At 37.6% G+C, this 25,568-nt stretch overlaps 1 protein-coding gene and 3 non-coding genes across 4 annotated transcripts in view; 2 read left to right on the top strand and 2 right to left on the bottom strand.

The window, feature by feature from the left end:
• The window catches only part of LOC120526474 (polyunsaturated fatty acid lipoxygenase ALOX15B-like), a 63,497-nt gene extending 49,352 nt beyond the window's left edge, over positions 1–14,145 (bottom strand). The window contains exon 1 of the mRNA XM_039749640.1: positions 14,043–14,145. Within this exon, the coding sequence (XP_039605574.1) occupies positions 14,043–14,145 (103 nt within the window). The remainder of the gene's footprint in view (positions 1–14,042) is intronic.
• Positions 11,980–12,053, top strand: trnat-agu. The gene has a single exon. It is a non-coding gene; the product is annotated as a tRNA-Thr (tRNA).
• A 4,315-nt stretch (positions 14,146–18,460) lies between the features above and the next one.
• trnas-uga lies at positions 18,461–18,542 on the bottom strand. The gene has a single exon. It is a non-coding gene; the product is annotated as a tRNA-Ser (tRNA).
• Positions 18,543–18,890: 348 nt separating this feature from the next.
• Positions 18,891–18,964, top strand: trnat-agu. The gene has a single exon. It is a non-coding gene; the product is annotated as a tRNA-Thr (tRNA).
• The last annotated feature ends 6,604 nt before the right edge of the window (positions 18,965–25,568 follow it).

Below are 25,568 nucleotides of genomic sequence, written 5' to 3'. Positions count from 1 at the left end.
AATTCTGAATATTTATCAAGAGGCAAGATAAAATAAAGACCACAAGCCTGATTTGAGTAATTTCTGCACAAGTCCCCTAAATTCCTTTTTTGTTTGCTGTCATTAGTATGGATCTAGTCCGTGAAAGACATCTAACTGAATGGTGCATGATCATGTGTCTGTATTTTCCCGCTTAACATGCAGTACTACCAGCATTAGGAAGAAACCAATTTTTTTCAAGCATTATTTTTGTATGATAAGTTAATTAAAACACCGTTTAAAAGTAATAGGTTTATTAAAAAATTGCTTTGCACATCGTCTAACACATTAAGGAAAAGTGCATTGCAACTGTCATTTACTAGCACTGGCCTTGCAAGTATATCAGAAATGTGTTCCTTTAATTCAGATAGAAACGCTAACTTTTTACATTTTTAAATTAATCATTTAAAAATCATATAAATCCAGAAAAATAATTTGCTCTATTTGTATTTTCTTGAAGTATGTCTTGTAAATAGTCATTTAAACTTCACTTCATTCAATACTGTTAATTGCAAGTGTTAACTACTATTTTATCTCTTATAATACTACTGTACATGAATAACACTGATTACTATATACAGCCCACATAATAATATTTCCAGTAAAGGAAATAGCATATACTGTAGATCACAGAAAATAAATATAGAAGAATGCAAATGAAGTTCCTTCTACAGTCTGCGCATTCAGCTTGCATTTTCTTTCCATTTGTAAGCTTACCTTGTATTTTAAAGCTTTAAATTAGTCTCTTTTGTACAAGTAACTGAGGCAGATCAAATCCTACCTTTTCTATTTGTCTGGTCCTGTTTGATGTCAATTGCAGTTTGACTTGGATCTTCCTGATATTCTTTTATATATTTTTGCATTAAATATTGTCACTTCTGAAGCACAGCAGCATGTGTCTTCATAATGGGTGCATTGTGTCTCTTCTGCTAATGTTGCAAATCATCCTCCCAATCAACCCACACAGCAGTGATAACCAGGCAGTGTCAACTTAGCCATTACTTCCTCCTCGTGAGCTAAGCGATTTTAGCTTTAGGAGTATTGTTCAATAAGGAAACAGGCTTGTTTCAAACAGTGAAAAAAGGCATTCAGTTACTGCAGGTATTACAAAAACACAGACTCAAAAATATATTCTTTGGTAAATAAAAAGCACAATTATTGAAAACTGATATGCAGTTTTATTTCGAATGGAAGGAAAAGAATTGTACATACAATGTTCAGTTGTTTACTTGATTTAATATTTCACTCTTATAATCTTTATTACTGTATTTCTGCAGCTTGTAGTGGTAGAAAATGAATGTCAAAACTGTTATGGCACAGATAGAATTTCATACTTGGCTCTAGTTTCTTTACTTTTTATTTTTAATGTTATTGTTTTTTATTACATTGTAATTAATATATCTAAAATGTTTCAGTCCCATACCTTTTGTAATTTATCATTGACTGGTAACACTTTAGTTTAGGTACTGTAAAAATGCATCTATCACTTATTTACTCTTATGTAATAAGACCTTAACAAATGATTTGTTCAATTCAATTAAGAGTATTTTTGTATTGCACTCCTCACCAGTTGTAGGTATAGACCACTGTAACATGTTCACAGGTAAATATAAATACAAGCATTACAAATTACTAATTACATAAACAGTACACAAAAAGACACATTTTTGTTTAAACATGCAGGAAATCAAAGTGTTTTGAAACGAATTAACATAAATGAAGCCCAACAAGATTTGTCCCTTAATTATTTGATAATGGAGGAAAAGAAAACAAAAATTCCACTCATTAGCATCCCTGGGAGAAACATACCTCTGCGGGGTGTATGGTCAATTATAATAGTCAATGTCTAGAGATAACATCCTGGAGAGCTCAGCTAACTGGCCGCCCACCCCTCCTGGGTATTCTACTATGCTGGGCCATCTAATCTGACGACAGAATATATTTCATATATTGATTCCAAGGCTCCCAGTTTCTCAGATGTCTTTCTACATGCAGTTAAACTGCTTAGCAGTTGAACAGTGGCACCAACGCCATATCAGGATACATAGAAAAGAAAGAAACCCGAAGAGGGTTAGTAACAGTTTATCAGTATCATATTCCTTATATTTTTTTGAAATGACTAACAAACAAAGATGCAGCATGCACAGCTACACAGCAGCTCTAGTTAGGGTATGCTAGACTAAAACAGTGCAGAGTGTCTTCAAGAGTGTTCAGCCTGGGACTGAAATTGCATCTCTTTTAGAACCAGGCAGGTGGTTCCACAGCTTCAAGGCCTTGTAACTAAAAACAGCCTACCACTGTTATTTTATTAATCCTTGGAATCTTAAATAGACAGACATCTTACGATCTTAATACACACATATTTTGTGCCTTTATCTTTATGTTTTTATTTTGTATTCCTGTTTAATTAATGTTATTTGCTGTTTTATATTCCTTATCCACTTATGTTGAGAATAAGGATGTGGAGCCTGCTGTTGGTGCCACTGTGAGACCGCTCGCCAGGCCTATGTAATGTAAGCCTGCAAAAGTGTGAATGCTGAAGCTGAGGCATTTGAATCTGCTCATGTTTTCTGGAATGTAAATTCTTTGTCATTTTTGTGAGTACCTTTTTAATTTTCTGTTTTATGAACACTGATTTGGACCTTTTTGATTAAATACTTAAATTTTGCTTATATTAGAAAGGCAAAAATTTCATATGCACAAAAAATATAAAAATATCAAGTTTGGAAAAACAACTTCCTTTGTAAATCTCAAATGAACTAAATACCATGCTGTACATACTTTCGGCTAATGCTTATCACCTCCAACCAGTAACCATGTATGGTGTTAAAAATACCCTTTTTGAATATTCAGGAACTAGTCATCATATAAATGTGGCCATGTTCCTGAGTGACATTTTTAATTTCAAACCGTGGGAGAACAGAGAAAATTCAGTGAATGTGAACTTGAGGTATTACTTATATTTGGTGGAGTTTAAAGAAGGCCAAAGGAGCCTGCCCCCTCTCCAAAATTGATGCACTATGTTTACTGAAATAATATGCATATAAAGGGTAGTTTTCCTTAATTTTAAGGGCACAGTTAATATAAATATATTATTCAAGTAATTATGCACACAGTACATTGTGTTGGACTCACAGTTGCACTTCTGCCTCATAGTAAAGAGTCTGGTGGGGGGTCACGTCCCAGATGCTGCCTGCAGGAATTTTGAATTTGGGTCTGTGCAGGGTTTGCTGCAGATACTTCCCTCTGTCCAAAGATGGTTATGTGAATCATTCCCTGATGTGTGTGTGTGTGTTTTTGTGTACACCCTGCAATGTGTCTTTGTCCAGAGATTGCTCCTGCCTGCGCTTATTGGTTACTAGGATAAGCTCCAGCTGCTCCCTGCCCTAGATAAGTGGGTTTAGAGGACTGATAGATCAACAAACAATATTATATGTCCTGCCCAAAGCAACTTTCAGTTCCACATAGCCAAACATATAGAGTTTGTTGAATATCTTATATTTAATACTTCCCTGTTTTATATGCCTGAAAGACGATCCTTTCAGCAAAACACATTGTCAGTAGTGGTGCCAAGGATTGTCAGGTGTCCCATTCAGCAGCCTCAGGATTGCATCTCTAATTTTTGTGGATGATGTGGTCTGTTGGTTTCATCGAGCTGTAACCTTATACACATACTGGTGTGTATTGCAGCTGAGTCTGAAGTGGCTGGGATTAGGATCATCACCACCAAGTCTGAGATCATGTTTTTTTTGTGGAAAAAGGGATGTGAGGCTGCTTCACACGGAAAAATTCAAGTTTCTTAGGATTTTGTTCATGAGAGATAGAAGAAGGAAATTGGACATTGACAGGCAGATCGAAACGGTGTCTGCAGTAATGCTGTGGGTTGTGACTGACAGAACTAGATCATGGATATGAGTGGCAGAAATGTGTTTCGGTCGTAGGATGTCTAGGCTCAGCATTAGATATAGGATGAGAGGCACAGACATTCAGCAGAAGCTCAAACTAGAGCTGTTAGTCCTCCACACGGAAAGGAGCCAGTTAAAGTGGTTCAGGTATCTGATTTGGGTGCTTCATGGACACCTCCTTGGGGAGGTGTTTTGGGCATGTCCAACATGTCCAACTGAGAAAAGACCACAGGGAAGTGATTATATCTCTCGACTGGATTGGGAACACCTCAGTATATCACCAGAGGAGTTGGAAAAGGTGCTTAGACTGCTGTCCCCACAACCTGTACCCAGAAAAGTGGCAGAAAATGGATGAAAGGATGTCTCTAATCATTGTAATGATAACTGATTCTATGATCATAACATACATAAAATTCCAGTTGACTCAACAGTTGGCCCTTAACCTGCAATTGCTCAGTGCTTTGAGTAGTGAGAAAAGCTATATAAATGCAAAGAATTATTATTATTATTATTATTATTATTATTATTATTATTATTATTACTTAGTCTAAAACCTGACTGAAACTTATTAAGAATAAGATTTTTATTTAATCATTTAACTGTTGAAAAACCATTTTTCAAGAGTTTTCCTTAAAAAAGCAGGCTACAGATAAACTTCAAATTTAGTTGTGTAACATCCATTAATTTTCCAAACCCTTTTTTAAACAAAAGACAATCAGACATATTTAAACACATCCACACAAGCCCAGATGTCCATAGTTTCTTACTAATGGCTCAATGTAAAATCATTGCACTGCCTTACTGGACAACCTGCACTCAGTTTCTCCAACTCGGCAATCACTGGCAACACATACCCAAGTCAATGGAGTGAGGGGCTTACAGGCATTTGCTCTCTTGCTTCACCCTGTTTGTAACATTCTGCAGAATAATATACTTTGCCAAGCTTTTTTTGCACATTTACTAAAAATAAAAACTAAAATTTCTCATTGACACAAATATTCAGAACCTTTACTTACTGCTTAGTTGCAGCACCTCTGTTAGTCTTCTTGTATCTGGATTTCTTTGGGTATGATGCAACAAGCCATTCTGACATTCTTCTCTGCAAATTCTATTAAACTCTGCCAGGTTAGATTAGCTGGGCAATCCAAGGACATTCCAAGAGCTGTCCCTAAATCACTCCTGTGTTGTTTTTGCTTTATGTTATTGTCCTGTTGGAGGGTAAACATTCAGCCCAGTCTAAGGTCCGGAGAGCTCTGGAGTAGGTATTCATTAAGGATATCTCTGTCCTTTGCTCCATTTAGCTTTCTCTTAACCCTGTGTAGTCTCCCAGTCCCTGCCGATGAAAACAACCCCACAGCGTGAAGTTTCCACCACCATTCTTCACTGTTGAAATGGTGTTACACAGGTGATGAGTGGTGCCTGGTTTCATCCAGACTAAATAAATAAATGAATAGAGAGTTTCAAGTGAGTGCAAACAAGGCATGGAAAACCTTTGCTTAGTAATCTGCTCCTTTATATCTTGTTTTCTCCTTTTATTGACCAACATTTATTTCTTTAGCAAATTTTCATACACTGGATACAACTCAAAGTACAAAATGTCAAAGAAATGATGCTAATCTTGGTTTCATCACACACATCACATCTTGTTTCTCTCAGTCTGAGAGTCTTCTAGGTGTTTTGTTTTGTTTTTTTTGTTTTTTTTTGCAAACTCCAGGCAGACTTCTGGATATCTTTAAATGAGGAGAGTCTTGTGTGGCTCACTCTGTCATAATACCCAGATAGGTGTACTGCTGCAGTGATGATTGTTTATCTTAAACTTTCTCCCATCACCACACAGGTTCTCTGGACCTCAGCCAGAGTGACCATCAGGTTCTTGGTCACCTCTCTTACCTTCTCCAATGATTTCTAAGTTTGGCCAAATAACCAGCTCTAGGAAGAGTTGTGGTTGTTCTAAACTTGTTCCATTTAAGAATTATGGAGCCTTCTCACCTCTTGTGAATATTCAATGATATAGTATTTTTTTCTTTTTTCTTTTATTTTTTTTGTTTTGCAGCCTTCTCCACAGTTGTGCCTCAACACAATTTTGTCTCTAAGCTCTGCGGGTAATTCATTTGAGTTTATGGCCTTGTTTTTAATCTGATACACATCATTAACTGTGGGACCTTATGTAGACAGTTCTATGCCTTTCCTAATCCTGTCCAGTCAATTAAATTGACCACAGTAAGAAGGGGGGAGAAGTTTGAATCACTTCAAGGAGAAACAAATCTTTGTAAGAAAATAAGTGATTTATGAGTAAACACCTGCAGAGGAGTCAGTGTGTAGAAGACACCAGCTCAGCAGCCTGTCTACTATGACCACCTATCAAGACATCTCACTGAAAAGAATAGAAGTTTTAAATGATTTATGAAGCTGCTGCCACAGAGGTGCAAGGTAAGTTGAAAAATGAAGACTACAGAGTTAATGTCTAATATTAACAAGATGACATCATGGTTAACAGAACTTTCTTTGATTTTACTTCCTCCGGTGTTATGTGTTTAAGTGTTCTTCGATGATCTGAATTGTTTTTTTTTTTTTTGCTTATGTTACAAGAGTCTCAGCTTTCAGACATATATTACGTTGAATCACCATTAGTTAGCAACTAGTGAAAAGAGGCTGAGTCAGGACTAAAGCCTAATTTCACTACATGGCAGACATTAATCCAGTAAAGAAAAGTTCTGAAGAACTCAACTGGTGAGAGGCCAGAGAACAAAGCAGTTGAAGATGTTTCAGAGACAGTGGACCATCTGTACAGCCTCTTTGTCAGTTTTAATACTAGGCTGCTTTATTTTCAAATAATATTTTTCTATCCCAGTCCATCCTAGATTAACTGTCACTAATGGTAGTGGAGAGCGCACTTTTTTCAAGCAGGCTTTGTTTGAAATAATAATGAAATAGGAATATAAAAATGTTATGTATTGGGATAAACTCAACAGTCTGACAATGCTATCCCTTGAAAAGGAAAACTAGAATTCACAGAAATCCCAGAGGATGTCACTACCAAGAAACCCAAAAGAAAAACCTTCTAAATGTAGGTCTATGTATATTGTGTTGTGCAGCGTTTCTTAACCTTTAAGTATTTAAAAGTTTTCATAACAGTTTTAATCGCGCCCCCCTAATATTTTTTTGAAATGTAGGTGCATATTTTATTATACCTACTTAACTTTAATCGACATTTATCTAACTCTGCATTTATTGTTCTAGTATCAGAATGTAGTTTAAGTTTATTTGCTTTGGTTTCAACAGATGTTTTTTTTTTCATATTCTTGATTCTTGTTTTCTTTATTTCACATCTTCGCCCCCCCCTTTTTGTTACTTCGCACCCCCCTGGGGGGGGGGGTGGGGGGGCCCCGCCCTACAGGTTGAGAACCACTGGTGTTGTGCATTCACATAAGGTTTTGTAGATGCTGTTAGGTGACTTGCCACTGTTTAGTATAAGTAGCCATGTTTCTCTTGCTGTTGAGTTTACACCTGACTCACACTGGTTATTCCTTTAGTTCCTGTTGTTATTACCATATGATTGATCTAAATGCCAGATTGTTGTTTCATACTGAACGTTTTTATGGCTTGTGGCATTTTAATAATAATAATATACTTTTCATTTATATAACTCCTTTCCCATTTTAGTGCATGTCTATGTTTTAAATTTCATGCTTATTACCTGAAGGTATGGTGCAGAATGGGAAGGAATAGATCTTGTATTAATAGGAATTATATTCTGATCTCTCAATCTAGTTAATCCACCCCGGGGGAAATGTATGCACTAATATATTTTTAACTTGGTTATTTCATTTTACATGCTCTTGAGGTGGAGTTGTGTATTTTAGTACAATATCTGGCAAATTGGTTCAATACAAGACACAGCAAATATAGTCATGAATCATGCGTGTGCAATATGGTATATAATCAAGCCAATGGTGTCCAAGTGTATCTTGGCAACACATGTCGGTGGTCACTTCACAGATTTACTTTAGGTTGCCAGCACTCCCTCTTGATAACATATCCTCGTGTAAATTAACAGAGCGATAGGAATCAGAGCAATTAACTCCAAATCAAGGCGCCAGAGTGTTTCTGTACAGTGATGCCATAGGGGAACCATTGTTGGTTCTCTAATTAACCATCCACAAAAAGGTTCTAAAAAGAACATTTGTTTATTTAGATCTGTGACATGCTCCATACAGTAAATAACAATGAACAGATGATAGCAGATGTATGAAATACATATGGGTTAATAATTTAAAAAAGACTCTTTCTGCATACAATAATGCAGGCTGAGTTCAGATTTTCCTGATTTGTTAGTACCCTGCTAGTTAGCCTACTACACATTAAAGATTGCTGTTTTGCCAAAGTATTAAGAACCTTTTCAAACCCAAAGGAACCCTCCCCAGAATTAAATAGTTCTTCATCAGTCAATGCTTCTACAAAGTACCACAAAGCCCAATAAAGAGCCATTAAGGAACCTTTGTGTTTAACAACAATTTATTTCTTGTATAGCCATATCACACAAGGAATGTGTCAAAGTGCTTTTACGGGCCCTTTTGGTGACAGCCCCAAACCTTGACTCCCTAAGAAGACAAGAAAAAATGTCCCAAAAAAAAAATCTTGTACAAAAAATAATGGCAAAAACTTTGGGAAGGCAATTCAGAGAGAGACTCCCTTCCAGGTAAGTTGGATGTGATGGGTGTCAAAAAATGCAATACACAAAACAGAACATAAGCACTCCATTTCACTGAGATAGATGGTGTGGTGAAAATTTAATTGATGTGAATAATCACACTAAAGAACAAAGCAGGTGTTATTTCTTTTCGTGAAAAGGGATGTCCCTTCAGCTAATGGAAAAAAAGAAGGGATGGTCAGTAAAGAGTCTTATTTGTGCCTACACGGCTCACATAGCAGATTTTAATATCTCATTAGAATACAAAAGAAAAGGCACCTTGATCAGAGAGCATAATGTTTCGCTGATTTGTTAAACCACAAAACTCATACATTGGCCATGTACAGGATGCCTCATATTTCTAACTCTAATAAATTACAGCCTCATGCCCTCATTGACACTCATACTCCTGTCTACAGCTAAGCATTCATTTTCCCTTATCTTTTGCAGCCCTGCAGGCTACACAGCTGGCCTCCTCCAGGAAACCTGCAGCTTGTCATGTAATTCCAAGTTATTGCCAAAATATTATAATGTACAAAGTCTGTGTTTTCATTCACAATGGCAAGTCTATCATAGTCACCTCAGAAATACAATAGAAATGTACAGACTAAAAGGCAAAATGCAAGAATAGACGATACCATCCACTAATACAGAACTATCACATATGAGGATACAGAATTGTTCAAATATATCAAATTCAAAGTAGAAATTAATTAACATAAATGAAAAACAGCAATACCTGTCTATCAGCTAATTATAGAACCACTGCCAGATTGTAGAAAAGAATTCCAACAAGCCAGACACAGTCAGAGTCCTGGAGGTCTCAACCAACAAACCGCCTCCCCTCCACTGGACACAGGTGAGTCAATGTTGGACCAGACAATCTGATGAAAGAACTCTTCTAATCCATGTTTCCAGAGATCCTTTATCTGAGATGACTTCTCGTCGGTAAACAGCTTTGTAGTTGAGCAGTGCCACCAAGTGCTACATGAGAATACTGAAAAGAGAAACAGAATGGGGCAGGTGAGTAGCAGTTTATAAATATCATATTACTTATATTTTAGTACTTATAACTAACAACAGAGATGCCGTATGAAACGTTAATCAGCAGATTTGCTGAGGGTATGAAGTAGTGAGTCTTCAGCAGGGAATTGAAAGCTGAAATTGGAGGGGCACCTCTAATAGTAGCAGACAGACCACACTACAGTTTTGGGGCCCTGTAACTAAAAGCTTGACTTCCCATTGCTATTTTATGAATCCCTGCAATCATAAGCAGACCAGAATCTTGAGATCCTAATGTACCCTCTAGTTTATGAGTAATGATACATTCAGATAAGTAAGCAGAGTCTTGGATATTTATGGCTTTAAATATTAAAGGGAGGATTTTGAAATCTGCCCAAAACATAGCCATGCAGCAGGCAGTGTAAAAAGCTGAGAAATTTAGTTATGTGTCCGTGTTTTCTTGTTCTTGTAATAATTCTTGCAGCAGCATTTTGAGATAACTGAAAGTTGTATAAAGAATTTTTTGAGCAGTCAGTGAACAATGCGTAGAGTCGCTCCATGGTACTGTAGCGATCCGGCCAGAGTGCAGCCCAGAGGTAAAGTGACTTTTGGGTCGAGCGGGGAGGGCGGAGGACTAACCACGGGGGTTTGATTGACAGTAACAGAAAAGAAGATGAGTGGCGGCACTCTGAACGGAGTGGCGGGGACTGTGATTTTAGGACGGTTCGAGGAACAAAGAAAGAGTGGGAGGGGGAGTTGAGCTTGGTACGTGGGTTGGGTTACAGATGTGGAACCGGAGGTATTTTTTTTTATTTTAGTTTGTTTGGTCCGTTGGTGACTTCTCTCAGGGTCATAAGGTTGAGAGATTACTGCAAATAGTTCAAGTTCAAAGTTGTTCGTCTTGCTTTTACATTCGTGTACTTTTTTTCCCTTCTTTGTAGTGCTGTGTGTCTTCTTTGTCGATCCTGTCACGGTGAGGTCGCTACAGTACTTAATATTAAATGACCGTAGGCTTGGTATTAGGAGAAAATGCTTCTGTGGTTATGACTTTATTATTATTATTATTATTATTATCCATCCATCCATTATCCAACACACTATATCCTAACTACAGGGTCACGGGGGTCTGCTGGAGCCAATCCCAGCCAACACATTGCGTAAGGGAGGAAACAAACCCCGGGCAGAGCGTCAACCCACCGCAGATTATTATTATTATTATTATTATTATTATTATTATTATTATTATTATATTGCGTTGGTTAATAGTCAACACACTCTCTCTCTTTTTTTACTTTTGGTAAATAGTTTATATTCGTCATGAGAGAAGGCTATACCTATTTTCGTGGAAAACAGTGGAAAAGTTACATTGTGTCCGTTTTATGCCGTATATATCATTTCGATTAAGTCTTTTTATTAAAACTATCCTCTCATTAGCCTGTTGCGTATGTAACAGTTACCCTTGTGCACCATCTGCAACATTTAGCAGGCCACATTTTGTATGCGGTGTTAAAATCCTATTAATTAATAAGGGTTGACGTTATATAAATATTATGCGTTTATTTTTATGGTTCCGTTTTAATTTCATTTCTTACTTTTGAGTCCGAAAAACATGTTTAATTTTTTAATTTAGCGAATTATTTAGTTGTAACACCACAAGAGGGCAGCAAACACTCAGTGGTGGTGAATTGCGCTTAGAAGTGTTGGACGCTGTTGCAGACTGTTGCTGCCTCAAGCGTGCCGGGTGTAACTGCTTATAGCCCTCGTAATGTCTAAATAAAAAAAAAAAACCTGGTATTTACAATTTCAGGTTTATGTCGAGATTTGGCTGCCAAAGGGTTCCCTTAGGGTCTAACGTGTGCCCCTGACTTATCAGCGTCACTGTCTTATCAGCGTAACTATAACGGGTCCTTCGTCTCGGTGCAACTTCGGTTCAAATGGACTGGCTTCACGTCGACAATTTTTTTCCTGTTTTGCGCCAGATGTTATGGAGTTGGCCCACAAGCCATCAGAACTGTGAACTCGAAAAGGCAGTTTTACGAAAGTTAATTAATTAATGATATATGTGTATCTTTCGAATGTAAGAATGCCTTGATGTACTGGTAAGACACAGTGTCACACCGAGCGTCTCAGTTAATTTGTTAATCCAGCAGCTGTATAAATAAAAAACAATGATTGCATTGTTCTCTGTATGAAAACTCAGCTGAATAAATATATGCAAATGTAAGCCAAATATGACGGTGTTCGGTATCTTACCTGAGCTTCCTAACAATAGCACACTGATGTAAAATCATTTGGACAGTTCGCGAAGCAGACCCGATATGTAAACTAGTTCAACTGAAAAAGCACCAATAGACCCGAGTAGTTGGCGCCGTGGCTTAGTTGGTTAAAGCGCCTGTCTAGTAAACAGGAGATCCTGGGTTCGAATCCCAGCGGTGCCTTTGTTATTATTCACAATTAAAGCGTTGCCTTTACGGGTTATCACTAACTAATCATCAGCAGAACGACATCTCTTCATTATTACTAGTTGCTCTAAAAGACCCTTCTCACGACTGTAACTTGCAGAACCTGTACAGTATAGCAATTTTTGCCCCAAAGGTGAGGTCTTTGCACAGCCAGGGAGGGATTTCCAATTTTAAATGGAAGGTAGGAGTAGAGTGTGAATGGGCAAGGAGTCCCATAGTGCTACATATTATGTGTGGGATACATTAGCCTTTTTTATAAGCAGGGGTGGCCAGAAACAAAACTTTTAAAGAGTGCTATAACTGTTGATTGCTGTCAATAATACCATACCTGAAAAGATATTGGCAAAGCAATGTCCCAGTAACTATTTTGTGAATATGTAAAGAAATATACTCAGTGGACAAAGTATTGGAAACACCTGTGCACCTATTTATCCATGCTATTATCTAATCAGCAAATCATGTGACAGTGGTGCATTGCGTACAATCATGCAGATACAGGTCAGGAGCTTCCGGTAATGACCGCATCAAACACAAGAATGGAGAAAAATTATGATCTCACTGATTTGACTGTGCTATGATTGTTGGTGCCAGACACACTGGTTTGAGTATTTCTGTAACTGCTGATCTCCTGTTTTTCACACACAACAGACTCTACAGTTTACTCATAACGGTGCAAGAAACAAAAAATATCAGTTCAGTGGCCATTTTGCAGATGGAAAAAACCTTTTTCATGACAGAATGAGATCAGCCAGACTGGTGCAAACTGACAGAAAGGCTATGATAACTCAGATAATTCCTCTGTATAACTGTGATGAGCAGAAAAGCATCTCAGAATGTATAACACGTTGAACCTTGATGTGGATTGAATATAAAGGTGGAAGACCATGTTTGGTACCACTTCTGTGAGCCAAGAATAAAAAGATGAAGCTGCAGTGGCCACTGGCTCAGCAAAACTGGGCAGCTGAAGACTGGAAAAACATAGCATGGCAGAATGAATCTCGATTTCAGACGAAACACACAGATAGTAGGCTCAGAATTTGATGCCAAAAGCATGAATCCATGGACCCACCCTGACTTGTGTCAATGGTCCAGGCTTTTGGTGGTGGTGTAATAGTGTGGTGAACATTTTCTTGACACACTTTCGGCTCATTAATACCAATTAGTTATTGCTTGAATGCCACAGCCTATATTTGAGCATTGTTGCTGACCATGTGTATTCTTTCATTGCAACAGCATTCCCCTCTTCTGGTTACTTTCAGCACGATAATCCACCTGCACCATGTAAGAACTGAGGCTTTTTTGAGAGAAAAATCAGGTTCTATCCATTATTTGTAAAGTGATCCTAAGAATTTACTCAGTGAGTGTATTTTTCCACTGGCACAATTAAACATTTCTTAAAGAGTTTGGCACAAGTAGAGAGTACAGGTTTCGAAGAGTATGAAAACAAACTTTGCATGATTCTATTAGAAATGATTGGCCAAAAGTGTTCCTGGACTTTGTTTGTGCTATTCTATGCAGTAGAAGTCCTTTTCAAATCAAGACCCATTGGGATTTTACTAATTTGTTACCATATATTTGTGGTTATTTACTGTATGGAGCCTTTTATAGATCTAAAGAAATAACACTTCCCTTTTGACAATGCTCTCTGGAGAACCACAATGGCATCTTTATTTTAAGAGTGTACAAAGAAGTAGCAACTCTTTGTACATCCCATGCTATTTACTCCACCACAATGCAAACAATATAGTTTTTAGTTGCTCCTTCATGTTTAAAGGTCAGACTCTGAATGAGCACCTTAGGCTCCATTTTGCTAGGTGTGCTTCATTGCTTTTGGGAATAGTATTGACATAAAAGGTATGATCAAGAAAGTCTGCCTCCTTCCAGTGGACACAACCGTTCTATGATTCCTCTGGCGTGACAAGAACCACAGTGCACCACGTGATGTGTACAAATGGCATATCTTACCCTTTGGTACAACATGTAGCACCTGCTGTGCTACATTTGCCCCACGATTCATGTTTTCAACAGTAGTACTCAGGGTGAAGATGTCTACCACTCCATAGAGCATTGCTTCTATGATGACAAACTTCTACAGAGTTTTTCCAGGTCATTTGAAGTGTAGCAAAGCAGTTTGTCAACAAACTTGTTTAGCTCCTTTTTTAAAAAAAATTCATTCATTTTATTGTAATCATTCCATACAAATAGATCAATTTAAAAAAAAAATAGGATGAAAACAAATTAACCCCCACCCATAAGAAAGAGAGCATGGCCAACAGAGTAAAACGTAAAGCTCGTAAACATACCTAAATTGATTAGTTTAAAAGGGCAATAGAGATGAATGGAGAAGAAAAAGAAATGAGAAAAGATTTACTTCCTCAGTGCTTTCAGAGCTGATTCTAAAATATTATTGATTAGATCCTGCCAGGTTTTGAAAAAATTCTGTACCGATCCTCTAACTGAGAATCTGATTTTTTCCAATTTCAAATAATATAAAACATCGGTTTCCCACTGACTTAAAAGAGGAGAGTTTGGGTTCTTCCAGTTGAGCAAAATAAGTCTGCGTGCCAAACGTGTAGTGAATGCAATCGCAGTTTGTTTGTCCTTCTCCACTTTAAGACCATCTGGAATAAAACCAAACACAGCTGTTAATGGGTTAGGAGGGATTGTGAGTCCAAGGCTGTCTGAAAGGTAATTAAAAATTTTGGTCCAAAATGATGTTAATTTGCTGCAGGCCCAAAACATGTGACCCAGTGAGGCTGGAACTTGAATGCAGCATTCACAGGTTGGATCTTGACCTGGAAACATTTTGGACAGTTTTAAGCAAGACAGATATGCTTGATATATTATTTTGAGTTGAATGATTGTATGCTTTGCGCATATGGAGCTCGAGTGAATTCTCTGCATTGCTACCTTCCACTCCTTTTCTGATATATTGATTATGAGATCTTTTTCCCATTGTCTGCTTGGATCTTTGAAAGGGACGGACTGTAAAATAATTTTATATATTACAGAGATGGTGTCTGAGTCCTCGAAATTGAGCAATATTTTTTCCAGCATGGAGGAGGCTGCAAGATGAGGAAAATTGGGCAGGTTCTGTTTAACAAAGTTCCTAATTTGAAGAAAATGAAAGAAATGTGTAGCTGGAAAGTTAAATTTGGATTGTAATTGTTCATAGGATGCAAAGATGTTGTCTATATAAAAAACTCTAAGCAATTTAATCCCAAATCTTGCAATCCACAATGCAAACAATATAGTCTTTAGTTGCTCCATCATGTTTAAAGGTCAGAAATCTTTTCCAGATATTAAAAACTGCATATGTTTACAAGGGTTGAAAGAGGTGGTTCTCTTGCAGAGGTGCCACAGATAAAAGCTTCTCTGTCTTAAAATGCTTTCTACATTTGTTCCATATTCTGAGTGAGTGAAGCACAATTGGGTTATTAGTATATTGGCGATAACTTACATTTGTTGGGGCACCGAGCAGGGAATATAAAAAAGTACTACAGGATATTACTTCTATTGTGGACCAGGCCTGTGTATGTTCTTCTATTTGTGTCCAGGTTTTTATAGCTTGTATGTTTGCTGCCCAGTAATAAAACTGAAAGTTAGGTAGAGCCATGCCACCTTCTGCCTTAGGTATTTGTTGGGTCGCTCTTTGGATACGTGGATGTTTTGAGTTCCAAATAAATTAGGTTGTTGTTGAATCTGGTTGCTTGAAAAATGATTTATTAATGTACAGTATATTGGAATATTTTGAAATAAAAAAGAAGCTTAGGAAGAATATTCATCTTAACAACATTAATTTTTCCAGCTAGAGTGAGATGGAGGGTTGACCATCTATGTACAGTAAGTCTTGCTTAATTTTTTGTTTAGCTCCTTTTGTTGGGGATTTAAATTAAGTCATTGGGCCAGAAACACTGCCTGTGATGTGTTATTATTCATATTGTTTATGTGGAAATGAATACGATAAAGGAGTAGGCAGATACTTTTTACTACTTTTACTTCTATTAAATTATGCATGTACATTTGGGCAAAAAAGGTAAAACTGAAAGATTTTATTTGAAGTATATGTTGTCAAGGATTGTCTCCTTCTTGAGCAGGTGATAGTTGTCTATACTGTAGTTAGTATACTGAGTCAGAGGAATACAGCAAAGTTGTCTGCTTAGGTGCTTACAGGTGCATCTCAATAAATTAGAATATCATCGAAAAGTTAATTTATTTCAGTAATTCAATTCAAAAAGTGAAACTCACATATATTATTTAGATTCATTACACACCTTATATGTGTAAGGTTTTCCTTAATTAATACTTTAATGTGACGGTGTTTTAAATCCTCCCTTGTTTTGGCACTTTCAATTAATCTGTTTATATGACTAAAATATATTCAATCGATTATTTTAAATTGACATGTAAGGCATAATGGAGGCCGGGGTTAGCATCATTGTACTTTATTTTCCTGATTTATGCCTTTCGGGAAACCGAAGTAACAGTTGCTCGTTCGCTCCTTAAGTACGAAAGTTTTCGGTTAATGCAAGTTAGAAAGTGTTTTTCCACCGTTACAACCCAATAATTTATCCTCAAAGATGTATTATTGCATTACTTCACGTACGAGTTACGTTCAAAAAGTTTCCGCACTTTTTAAAGTCTATTTATTAAAAGATTCAAAAACAAATTACATCACTATTCTACATAGTCACCTTCCTTTGCGATGCAATTTTCCCATCGTCGTGCCAACTTTTTAATGCCCAATTACTACTCCTCCTGCCTTAAGTTTCCAGCGAAAATACGAAAGTGCAGAAACTTTTTCGAACGTCTCTTGTCCATATATATTTCAGTTTGGTCAACTGCGACTTAAAGTAGTGGCTATTTGTTTGTTTGTTTCTCCAGAAATTTGTTATGCAATTGCTTTCTGCCGTTGTCTTTGAAGCCCCTGTCTGTTTCAGTCTATCTGTGTTTATACTAAATACTTTAGGAGCCGAGTCAAATGTAACTAACGAATGAGATTAGCTTACTGTACTGTTACTTGCGCTCGAAGCGTTCAGATCTTCTTAGATGCATCGAGAGCATCTTTCCAAACAACTTCCAAATTGCAATAAAATTCATATTACATTCTTCACGTCTGCGATCATCCCTGAAACTTAATCTGCGTGTTTCATTAAGAATGTAGTTCATGAAGTAGTTTATGGTAGGGAGTTCTGATAAACTTTAGTGACAAGATGAAAGAGGAGAGGGAAGCTGTAGAAGGGAGGAGAGTGTTCTTGGGTATCTCACTGGTGTATATTCACCGGTGTGTTATAAAAAAAATAGCAAGTAGTCCACAAACTAGGGTGACCATCTCTGTGTGCCTTCCTACACATCGAGTACTCCACTGCTACGCTAACGAGGTCACTCGAGAGCCAAGAACAACCGACGTCCGATGGTAAGGTGCGATAACGGACTCCCTTTACCCGCAGGCTTCTCAGGAAATCAAGAAACAGGCAAATGTAGCCTATAAGAGGAAAATAATTTTTGCACGGACACAGTATTTGTATAAGTTTGGTTTTGAATTACATATTCCATCGGTCTACATGCTTACAAAACTGTGCTTGTGCGTAGTAAAGCTTGCTTGTTAACAGGCTAAATAATCAAGAAAGTTACATGAACCCTTTGATTAATATGAGCAAGATATGTAAATAAATGGAGTCTAAACGTACCATGCCTCCAAATAAACGACTGTCAAATTCATTGACTGTATGACTCATATTTATTCTTATGTATGAATACTTGACGGCCGAAATAGTCCCTTTACTCCTCTTTTTCAGCATTAAAAGGAATATTAATCATTTTCAAGCTCTTTAGGTATATTCAAACATATACTTTGTGTTATTTTTTATTGAGAATCGAATTGTTTCCAACAAAATCGAAATAATTAGTAAACAGGAATGTTTTGTTTTGCTGCAGTTTTTGTTTTCCTTGATGTAAAGCTGTAGCGCAGGTTTTCTTAAACTTTGTTTTTCACGGCCTTTGCTGTCTTTGAAGGGAGGGTTAGGGTCCCCCGCCGACAGTGAAGCAGATTTCATAAACAACCCGAAGAAAGTCATCGCGAGATATTTCATAAACCGTACGCGGCTCATTCCTATTAAATACAACGGCGAGTCAGGACCATCAGCGACACAATAGCGCAGCACATAGTTTAAGATACTGTGCTCAGAGCAACAAATTAACTTGCAACACTGTGATACAAGTTTAAGCTCAACCAGAACGGTAAAGTTAAAGAGTAGCCATTGTATGTGTGTTGTAAAATTGAAATGACACTACGTTATTGAAAGCGCAAATTTAAGATTAAGGAAATGCTTCACGTATTTTTGATGATGGTTGTTGAATGACGGCATTAATAGCATAATCTTCGCTGCGAGCAGGATTTGAACCTGCGCGGGGAAACCCCATTGGATTTCAAGTCCAACGCCTTAACCACTCGGCCATCACAGCTATTGATACGATTATTGCTCATTAAACTCCCCTTAGAATATCCATTTGAGGTTTTGAACTTTTTTTTTTTTTTGATTATCGAGGATTTGTTCTGAATTTTGTATTTTGTGATATTTCATTACATCTATCAAAGGTGGACCATTACGGTGTCCGGGGTTATTGATTGATAATTTTCATGAGTTTTGTTAATATTCATCATGAAAAGACAGTTGAAAAGTTACATAGCACTTAATCGTTTGCAAATCTTATCACACAAATGTCTACCTGACCCAAAAATATAACAAGCTAATTGAAATACAGTTATAGATAGACAGATAAGAATTTGAATGGAAAAAGGTTGTTTATAATGGCGCCGTGGCTTAGTTGGTTAAAGCGCCTGTCTAGTAAACAGGAGATCCTGGGTTCGAATCCCAGCGGTGCCTTTTAAACTGATCATCCCAGAACTGTATGTCTCTCGTCTCTGTATCTAGGGAATTAAACGTAATAATACCAAAGGACAGTGTCTTTGAAATTTATCAGACGTCACGGTATCTAGAAAACTGAACTTAATAAAATCAAGGGAAAGAAGGTAATATTACTTTCGTAAGAAACAAACACTTTCGTGGATAAGTTTTATTTAGTAAACGCCATACCTTTTTTGGGGTGTGGATGGGGAAGTAATTCCACTGTGAAAATTCCAGCCTCAAGATGGGTATTAAAATGAACAGCATGTTCAAATGACTTTATCGTATTTAAATTGAATCAGGTATTCTTTAAGGAAAGAGAACAAACAGAAAATTTAGGGATAGACAGTCCACACTGACTGAAGGTGGGGGTTTGGCTAGCAGTCTGCTGGGCTGCGAAACACGAACCGACTCCCGTACCAGTCCTCTGCAATCCGACAGATCGTACGGTTCAGAAAACTAAAACATCTGTCTGTCGTTTACCCTTGAAAAACTGTCAGGAGCATAGACCAGTGTAAGGTTTCTCTCTTAAAACTTACTGAAGACAACTGCAATTCTATCATCATTGAAGTTAACAAACTGTTTCATTCCGTTTTTATATTCCATTTTACAATTATGCCGAATCAAAACATCTCAAGCTAAACATCCCAATTATGTCATTTTTAAATTATAATATACGTTCAATACCAATTTCCTTTATCGGTATAATAATAATAATAATAATAATAATAATAATAATAATAATAATAATACATTTTATTTATACATACGCAAGGCGCAGTTTAACAACAACACTTAATTACAGTAATGTATAGAAGTCAATTGTCAGTTATGTTATTCATTGATTGTAATCCAATGTTTAGAGAAAGAAATTCATGTTGTCCAGACGTGAAAGAAATGTTGCCTATCTGAAATATAACGTGCTACAGTTCTGTCAGTATTTCGAAAACAACTCAGCATAAATAAGCTTCCATAACCACAAACAACATTCAGGACACGCTGAAAAATGATTTTGCTATCATTGAATTTTTGTTTTTCACTATTCTAGACCTAGTATTATGAAAATCGATGTTGTATTTAATAAATTTACGTGAAACATTCACTTTTTTATTGACTATGGTGCCTTTCTGTGCTCGTCTATATTCTGTTTATACTTGAAACACTGACAAGTTACGTGAAATGCTCAGGCTGAGTCTATTGGTGGGTGGAGTGGTTTGAATAGGAGACTTTGAACTTTATAATACAAATCTCAGGCTACACCTATAGGAAAAATGAACCACACCCGTTAGTTTTCAGACAACCGCGCCTTTAATAAATGTGCTGCTTTTTAAGAAATTGACCAGAACAGAGCTTTGTTAGAGTTGATTAACATTAGTAACCTCACTCTACACATAGTGATAAAAGTTACAGTGCTTCGGTGCATTTTACAATGATTCGTTTTTAGTAACTTAGACGCATATAATGAAAATCCTAATTCTTATAGAAGACTTTTCAATTCCTTACTTCCGTATTATTGTGCAAGCTTTAAACACATTCATTCAATGGCTGAGAACAAATCGCCTGTTCTGAACCAGACTGCATTCTCATTGAAATCATAGTACAAATGACGTGCAGACATCTTTTTTTCAAGTTGCTTCTTCTCGTACTTTTAAGTGGGATGCGCACATTTTATACATCTTCCTAAAAGGAAACCTGCTGACAGACTTTGACATTTTACTGTTTATTGTACGGATAGGAGATCATTGCTAGTGATAAGTTAGCTAAACTTGAGGATGCTTAACGTTTACACTTGACATATAAATCATAGCTGATCAGAAGAACAAAGAGTGTGTTTAAATACCTGAACAGCTGCCCGGGTGAATATGTAAATTTTCCAATTTTATATCATATGCTCAGAATTTCTTGTTTTGGAAAATATTGCTTTTGTAAGGAATTGTGATGCCTGTATACTGGGTGTTGCAAGTCTGTTTTGACTGAAGTGGGCTACCTCTATTGGTCATACAGTGTTCACCATTTAATCTTGAGTGGGTGTGTGTGGTTGTGTAGCCTGAGGCTAGAAGGCTATAGAAGACTCCTGATTTTTAGAATTACTGTACTTTTTTATGCATTTGAATCTATGCTGCTATGAAATCTAAGTCAGCGAAGATGTAGTAAAAGTCCACCATCATTTGCACCCTCAAAAGTAGCCAAAGGTAAAAACACATTAAAGACAAGTCATTGCATTGATGGGTCTCAGCAGCATGTTCAACTTCATCCACTGCTGAAAAAGCCGTCAACGAAAAAAGTAATTTTTCCACTTTATGGGAAAGAGGCCAGCAGTATGATTCCCCTGTTTCAAAGAAGCACACACCCAATAATTTTTTCAATGGTTTGCCAACTTCTGCAGCAAAAACCTGGTCACACAGTGGCTAGCTCTGCTACTGGGAATCCCCAGAGTTTCATATTTGAGTCAAGCAGTGTGTGTAGTCTGCATGTTCTTTCTGTGTTATTCTCCTTTTTCACATCAAACCCATTCAAATCTAAAATGGAGGTTTTGTTGTTTCAGCTGAGACATTTCATAGCAAATATATTTTCCTGGACAGTGGATGGTTACAAGGCTCTCAATTTACTTATTTTATAGCAGTATATTTTCAGGTAATGATGTCAGATGGTATTACAATGATGGTGTAATGGACCTGGGCCTAGCATCCCATTGTTTGTTTAATTTTTTTTTTTTGGGACATGAGAATTATATACTAACTTACATGTCTATACGTAGGCATTAGCAAAACCAAAGCATGTATTATGTAATTAAATAAAATCAATGTTAACATAGAGTCTACACACACAAAGGAAAATGGTGGTCCAGACCCACCCTCAGAATTTTCATGCCAAAATGGCAATAATAGCTTCTCCCCACCTTTCCTTCAGTTCATACTCTCTTATCACCTTCCTTACCAGTAGGAACACATGCCTTTGACTGTAGACTTTACTTAAGTAATGCTGCATGTCAATTTTGTGTGAATGTTCAGATTTTATGTGTTTTTTTTACCATGTGTGACACCATACTTCATTCTGTTTACCCACATATCCAATTGGAGCTTTGGGAGAAAAACATGGCAGACAACAAACACAGTTGGAATTAAAGATAGGATGTCAATTTTCAATGAAAATAAAAAATAGAGGACATTCATTAGGCAAAAATCACAATAATCTAAATACAATACCATCATAAAATGCAATTTATGGCTGAGTTTTTTTTTTTTCTTATTTTGTACAATAAATTGAGGAGAGATGTCAGATTTATATTGCAACTTCGCAAAAACCTGTAAGAAAGTATTATGGTCAATAACATGTGGCAGGGCAGTCAACAAGAGTGCTTGCACTCACTTTATCTTCCATAGTATATTAACACAGCATAAACACTGGAGAGACTGACCCTTTAAAATCAGCAGTGAAGTAAGATACTGTCTTGGCCCTTAAATTTGGGGTTCATGGGAGACCTTTTTAAAATTCCAGGAGCACTCAATTGGACAAAGCTTCACACTTTCATATCTGGACAAAACATACCTCTCTGTAACTCAAAGGGCCATCGTTCAGCCTTCTACTGCGCCTAACCAACCATTCTACAGCCTCTTAAGGCCCATAGTGTCCACATCTTGGTAAATATAGTTCACTTTAGGATTAGATAGATAGATAGATAGATAGATAGATAGATAGATAGATAGATAGATAGATAGATAGATAGATAGATAGATAGATAGATAGATAGATAGATAGATAGATAGATAGATAGATACTTTATTAATCCCAAGGGGAAATTCACATACTCCAGAGTATGGGGGAGGAACGATCTCTTCAGTCTGTCAGTGTAGCAGGACAGTGACAGCAGTCTGTAGCTGGAGCTGCTCCTCTGTCTGGAGAAGATCCTGTTCAGTGGATGCAGTGGATTCTCCATGACTGACAGGAGCCTACTCAGCGACCGTCGCTCTGCCACGGATGTCAAACTGTCCAGCTCCATGCCTACAATAGAGCCTGCCTTCCTCACCAGTTTGTCCAGGCGTGAGGCGTCCCTCATCTTTATGCTGCCTCCCCAGCACACCACCGTGTAGAAGAGAGCGCTCGCCACAACCATCTGATAGAACATCTGCAGCATCTTATTGCAGATGCTGAAGGATGCCAGCCTTCTAAGAAAGTATAGTTGGCTCTGTCCTGTCTTGCACAGAGCATCAGTATTGGCAGCCCAGTCCAATTTATCATCCAGCTGCACTCCCAGGTATTTATAGGTCTGCACACAGTCACCTCTGATGATCACGGGGTCCATGACAGGCCTGGGCCTCCTAAAATCCACCACCAGCTCCTTGGTCTTGCTGGTGTTCAGTTGTAGGTGGTTTGAGTTGCACCATTTAACAAAGTCCTTGATTAGGTTCCTATACTCCTCCTCCTTCCCACTCATGCAGCCCATGATAGCAGTGTCATCAGCGAACTTTTAGTACAATTAGGACTATATAAGATCTTTTACAAGATTATGTTACTTTCTTGATCTATCTATTTATCTAGCTATATACATACAGTGCCTTTAGAAAGTATCCAGACCCCTTCACTTACTACACACTTTAGCTTGTTGTAGATTTAATTTTAAATGGATATATTTTCAATTTTTGCCAATCAATCTACCCCAATAACCCATGATGACAAAGTGAAAATGTGTTTCCAGAAAAGTTTGCACATCTAGTTAAATTAAAAACTGAAATCTATAATTTCAGTTGTGATCAGGTGGATCCAGTTTGCTTTAATTATAATTGAGATGTGTCAAGAAGTTCACCAGTGAAAAACTGAACTGATTAGGCATTGTTTGAAAAGGCACACACAACTGTGTATAGAAGGTCTCACAATTCACACTGCATACAGGAGAAAAAAGAAGCCATACAGCACAAGGAACTCCCTGTAGACTTCTGTTATGAACTTGTGGTGATGCATAAAACAGGGAAGGATTTTAAAACCGCTTAAAAAAGCACAGTGGCTTCAATAATGGTGAAACAGAAGAAGTCTGAAACCAACAGGACTCTTCCTAGAGCTGGTTACTCAGGTAATAGGGCCATGGTCAGGAAGTTGACCAATAACCCACTGATCTCTTTAACAGAGCTTCAGAGTTCTCTGCTGAGATAATAATAATAAAACATTGTATTTATTTTGTACCTTTCCCTTGCTCAAGGTAGGAGAACCATCTTAGTAGAACTCTATTACTCAGATATTAAATGGTAGAGTCACTAACCCTCACTTGGAGTTTGCTAAATTCCATTTAAACGACTCAGAGGGCATGAGTGTCGTAACCCACCGGGAACTGCAGGTGTGCTGCTTGTAGTTGAGACTGACTGGGACCATACAAAGAAGTCAAGTTTTTAAAACTAAAGAAGTTGCAGTTTATTGCATACAATCCTTTTCAATCTATCTTAGGGCGCAACAGTGAAGAAAAAATGAGTAAATAAATAAACAAAATAAAAAAAATATAAAGTTCCCCCCATCCCAAAATATAGGCCCTGTTGCAGCCCAGTCTCTAAACAGAACCAATATGACTCCTTCAAAAAAAGACCAAATCAGGGGTCATCACTGGCTTACTGGGGTTCTCATTTTTTTACATGCACCCAGAACTCGCCATCCACTGAGGCACACAATCTCTCTCTCTCTCTACTGTGCTCTCAGTTTTTCAATCACTCTCGTCTACCTCGTCTCTGCAGTGCAGTCTTCCTTCCTCCTCCTGTCTTAAATAACCTAAAACCAGCCCATCTAATGATTCGCTTCACCAAGGCATCTCCATTAATATCCTTGTTAGGGGGATACAATCACTTTATCCTTATCCGACTCCCAACAGTGACAAAAACGAAATCAAAACTGTCGTTAGCACCCTTTACGGATACTTTTCATGTATTAACAACCCACAAACCACAAGACATCCACAATAAACCCACACTTTCCCATTAAAACAAACCTGACACTCACGGCACCCCCCTAATACTCAATATGCTACCTACCCACACGGTCTCGCGGTACAGTACGGACAGTGCGCCACGTTTAAAACTGACAATGGCTTTGCCCGCGCCTGTTCCCCCAACCCCCCTGTGCAGAGCAAATCCTAGCAAACACAACGGGGAAAAAAAGCATGATGTGCACAACTGCTTCCGAGACGGTACGTTTAATAAAAAACTTTTCGTTGTTATTTTTCCTTGCCTTTACTTATAACCCTCTCCTAGCGAAACAGGTGAATGAACGTCCCCAAAGCTTACACTGGCTTCTATTACCACCACATCCACGGCACCGACTTATGGTCTCACAACGAGGCAAATGATTCTCTGGTGTAATGAGACAGAACTCCAAGCGCTATGCCAGGTGGATACCTAACCCTACCGTGAAGCGCGGCGTTGGCAGCATCAGGGCGCTTCTCAGCGGTAGGGACAGGGAGGCTGATCAGATTTGAGTGAAGAATGAATGCTACCAAATACAGAGAGGTCCTTGAAGAAAAAAGTGCATGTGACCTCAGACTGGGGTATAATAATTAATAATAATTCATTACATTTATATAGCGCTTTTCTCAGTACTCAAAGCG

This window comes from Polypterus senegalus, chromosome 3 (genome assembly GCF_016835505.1).
Source record: "Polypterus senegalus isolate Bchr_013 chromosome 3, ASM1683550v1, whole genome shotgun sequence".
Lineage (NCBI taxonomy): Eukaryota > Metazoa > Chordata > Cladistia > Polypteriformes > Polypteridae > Polypterus > Polypterus senegalus.
Note: the sequence above shows the minus strand (reverse complement) of the source record. Positions and strands in the feature narration are given on the sequence as shown.